Genomic DNA, 3,412 nt, shown 5'->3' on the forward strand with positions numbered 1-3,412 from the left:
GGCTGCTGGTGCTGCTGAGGCTGCTCCTTTCGGGTGCTGGGGAGCCACGGGAGGGCCCCAGAACCTCTGGACTGGAGGTGCTGGGGCCGGCGAGCCCCAGATTGGTACTGGAGGCTGTAAGGGGAGACAGGAAGGTGAGTGGGATGGACTTCCAGACCCACGGCAGTAGAGGCTCTGACCCGTCCAGGGTCAGAGAGACTCTGGCAAGACTGCCCTGAGCTCCTGCAGCCAGGCCTGGCCTGGCCACAGCCCAGCAGCATGAGGCCTTTGCCACTTACCAGTGCCCACGCCAGCGCAGCTGTCGCACTCCCAGGTGCCTGTGCTGTTGGTCAAGTTGGAGCAGCGCCGGTGGGTGCCTTCGGCAGCACAGGAGCGGCACAGGAGCAGCTGCCAGGGCCTGGGGAAGCAAAGAGTTGTGGGTGTGAGGACAAAGTGTCTGAGCCAGGGAGTGGCTGGCACATCCCTTGTGCTCTGTCCTGGCTCCCCCAGCATGTGCTGAGGCTGAGGACGTGGGCAGAGCCCCAGATGGCTGCTGAGGCAACTCACCCCTGTCCCTCCGCCTGCTCCCTGCCTTGTGGGTAAAGGCATTCGCTGACATCACAGCGCTGGTGCCTCTCTTGCAGCGATGCAAAGGCGTTGCCGTCCTCCCAGGTTGGTCCTCTGCAAGAGAAGGGAGGGAAATTGTCCAGTCCCTGGCCATACACAGCGCTTGTGCCCTCGTGTCTAGAGAGCAGGGCAGAGGGACACCAACCTGACTGGGATTCGGATCCCCATGATGGCCATTTCGGAACGGAACTCCACCTGGTTTCTGCAGATGGGGCACTGGAAGTAGAGAATGCCTGCACTCACAGCTTGTCCCTGCAGAAGAAACACATGCGGTGAGAGGTGAGCGGGCCCTGGTGCTGCTGAGCACCTGCCGTGCGCGCAGGGTGAGGGGAGGGCTCCTACCTGGATGCAGCCCCGGTGGAACCAGGCGTGACTGCAGGCTGGGCACACCATGGTGTGGTAGGACTTGCTGTCCCCCACAGGGTCCATGCAGATGATGCAGATGGTGTCCTGCTCCGGAGCTGCCTGCACTGCCTGCTGAGGGCGGTGCTCCCAGCAGAAGGACCTGGCGGGGAGAGGGAAGGGAAGGGCAAGGTGAGAAGTGCTGGGCCTGCCGCGGTTGTGGCGAGGAGGGCAGAGGAACGTGAAGGAGCCCCAGGCCCATCCAGGCTCTGGCGCTGCCTCCGGCTCTGCCAGGCTGCTGGGAAGCACCAGCGTGGGGTCCTCTCTTGCTTGGCTGCTGCTGGCAGCCCTTACCTGTACTGCCCAAAGAACTGGGTGACGCATTCTCCCTCCGAGGCGCAGGGGAGATGGAAGCTGCGTTCACAGCCTGTCTCCGTGCAGGTGATGGTGGCCCCTCGCTCGCCACAAACGAAGCATTGCTGAAAAGAACACAGCAGCCCCATTAGCACCAGGCTCGATGCCGCCACCGCTGGCCCCACACCGCTGGGCAGGGCAGGGCACAGGGTGCGGGCGCTGCTGGGTCACGCTCTGCAGACCCCCCTGGCGGACAAGGCTCGTCTGCCAGAGCAGCAGTTTGTCCCGGAGCAGGTTGGAAAGGCTGGGATTGCTGCCTTGGGGTCCAGGCTAAGCTCGCGGGAGCATCTCCTGGCCCAAACCTCCCTGTTCCCATCAGGTCCTCACCTTCTGGGATGCCCGCTTGATTGTGTGCTGTATATCCTTCAGTAAAAATCCCAAAATTCCGACGTGTAGTGATCGAAGCTGATAAAGGCCATTCGCAAGAAACTATAGAATGGAAAAAAGCAGGATCTCGTTAGGGGTCATAGTTGAAGGGACCGTCCCTGGTGGGATGCTGACGGGAACCCTGGGGGAACTCACCAGGCAAAACGTGTGGGCACAGAGTCCATTCCTTTTGTGTATGGGGCCGCAGATGTTCGGGTCAGCATCTGCCCGGCCACACAGCATGCATGCTGGAGGGGAGAGAGCAAATGGCACAGCCATTGAGCACCTTTGCGGGGCCAGGTGTCCCTGAGGGACTGTCCCCAAGGGCCTGTTCTGTCCCTGCCATGCTGGCTGATGGGCAGGGCCAGAGGCTGTGGAGGGGAAGGAGGCACAGCAGGCACAAGGGTCCCAGCAGGCACCCAGAGCCCGACCTGGGCCCCCCCTGCCAAGGAGCAGAGGGGCCCTGCCCCGGGGTGGTTGGGGAGCCCCTGCCTGCCCCTGCCTCCCCTCTCGGCCACAGGCAGCCCTCCCAGCCCCTCCCCGCCCTCCTGTGGGACGGGATACTTTTCTCTCACCTTGCTCCCTCGAGTCGGGAGCCTTCCGCTTCATTTCAGACATGGTGCACTTGGACAGCGAGCACTTGGAGAGTCACTGCCCCAGCGGTGCCGGGGTTTCTCCTCCACACGCTCCTCTGCCGACCCTGAGGGAGAAGCAGGACGAGGGTGAGTCTGCAGCACGGCCCGAGGTGTGCAACCCCTCCTCCCTCGGCAGCCCCCGGCAGCCCCCTCCTCCCTGCCCTCTCCCCAACTCACCAAATCGCACTGAGGCACGGCCCGAGCCCAGCAGCCTTTTATATGCTCCTCGCCCCCGCGGGTCGCCATGGCCAGCCATTGTGACATCACCACCGCACGCCCCCCGTTTGGGCAGGGACGCCCAAAGCTACCTGGCACCCGCTGTGACAGAGCCCCCGCCTCACAGGGGTGGCTGGAGGTGCCACGCTGGGGCCTGGGCCCTCGGCACCCAAGCAAGAGGGTGGCCGCTCTTGCAGCCGGCACAGGCTCAAATGCCGGGTCCCGCGACACGCGGCGGAGAGGAAGGATTGCTTCCCTCGGCCTGCTGGCAACGCTCCCCGTGCCACAGGCAGGAGCGGAGATGTCCCTCGGACAGGGCTGCAGCCCTGGAGTGGCGGCGCCTGCACCGCACCTTTGGGCCAGCATTGCCGCCCTCCGGGAGAGCCGCAGGACACCTGGCGTTTGGGTCACAGCTTGCTCCCTCCTCACGTCCTTCTCCTACAGAGTTTCTCGAGAGCAGGGTGAGACCAGAGCTCGTTGTCTTCCCCCAGACATCAGCAAGAGACGTTACAAAGCCAGCGGTCTTAATCGTCTTTACTGCAGTTGACAGTCCAGTCTGAGCCCTGACTCCTTTCGCCAACTCTCACCATCAGGGTTCAAAGCCTCCTAATTAGAATCACAGAATCGTAGAATCATTAAGGGTGGAAACGTCCTTCAAGATCATCTGGTCCAACTATCCCCTACTACCAATGTCACCCACTAAGCCATGTCCCTAAGCACCATGTGCAACCTTTCCTTGAACACCCCCAGGTGACTCCACTACTTCCCTGGGCAACCCGTTCCAATTCCTGACTATTCTTTCTGAGAAGAAATTGTAGTGGGCTTACTTGGCA

General features: G+C 62.5%; 1 protein-coding gene across 1 annotated transcript; it reads right to left on the minus strand.

Moving 5' to 3' along the window:
- Positions 1 to 278: 278 nt before the first annotated feature.
- On the minus strand, positions 279 to 2,346 carry LOC310891777 (PHD finger protein 7-like; the record flags this gene model as incomplete). Its single annotated transcript, XM_083854006.1, has 7 exons — positions 279 to 397; positions 547 to 660; positions 752 to 858; positions 949 to 1,111; positions 1,303 to 1,427; positions 1,885 to 1,976; positions 2,304 to 2,346. Coding segments are annotated over 7 exons (763 nt in total), but the record flags the coding sequence as incomplete, so codon positions are not given.
- Between the last annotated feature and the right edge of the window lie 1,066 nt (positions 2,347 to 3,412).

The sequence above is a fragment of the Anser anser genome (assembly GCF_964211835.1).
Source record: "Anser anser genome assembly, contig: HAP1_SCAFFOLD_807, whole genome shotgun sequence".
Taxonomy (NCBI): Eukaryota; Metazoa; Chordata; class Aves; order Anseriformes; family Anatidae; genus Anser; species Anser anser.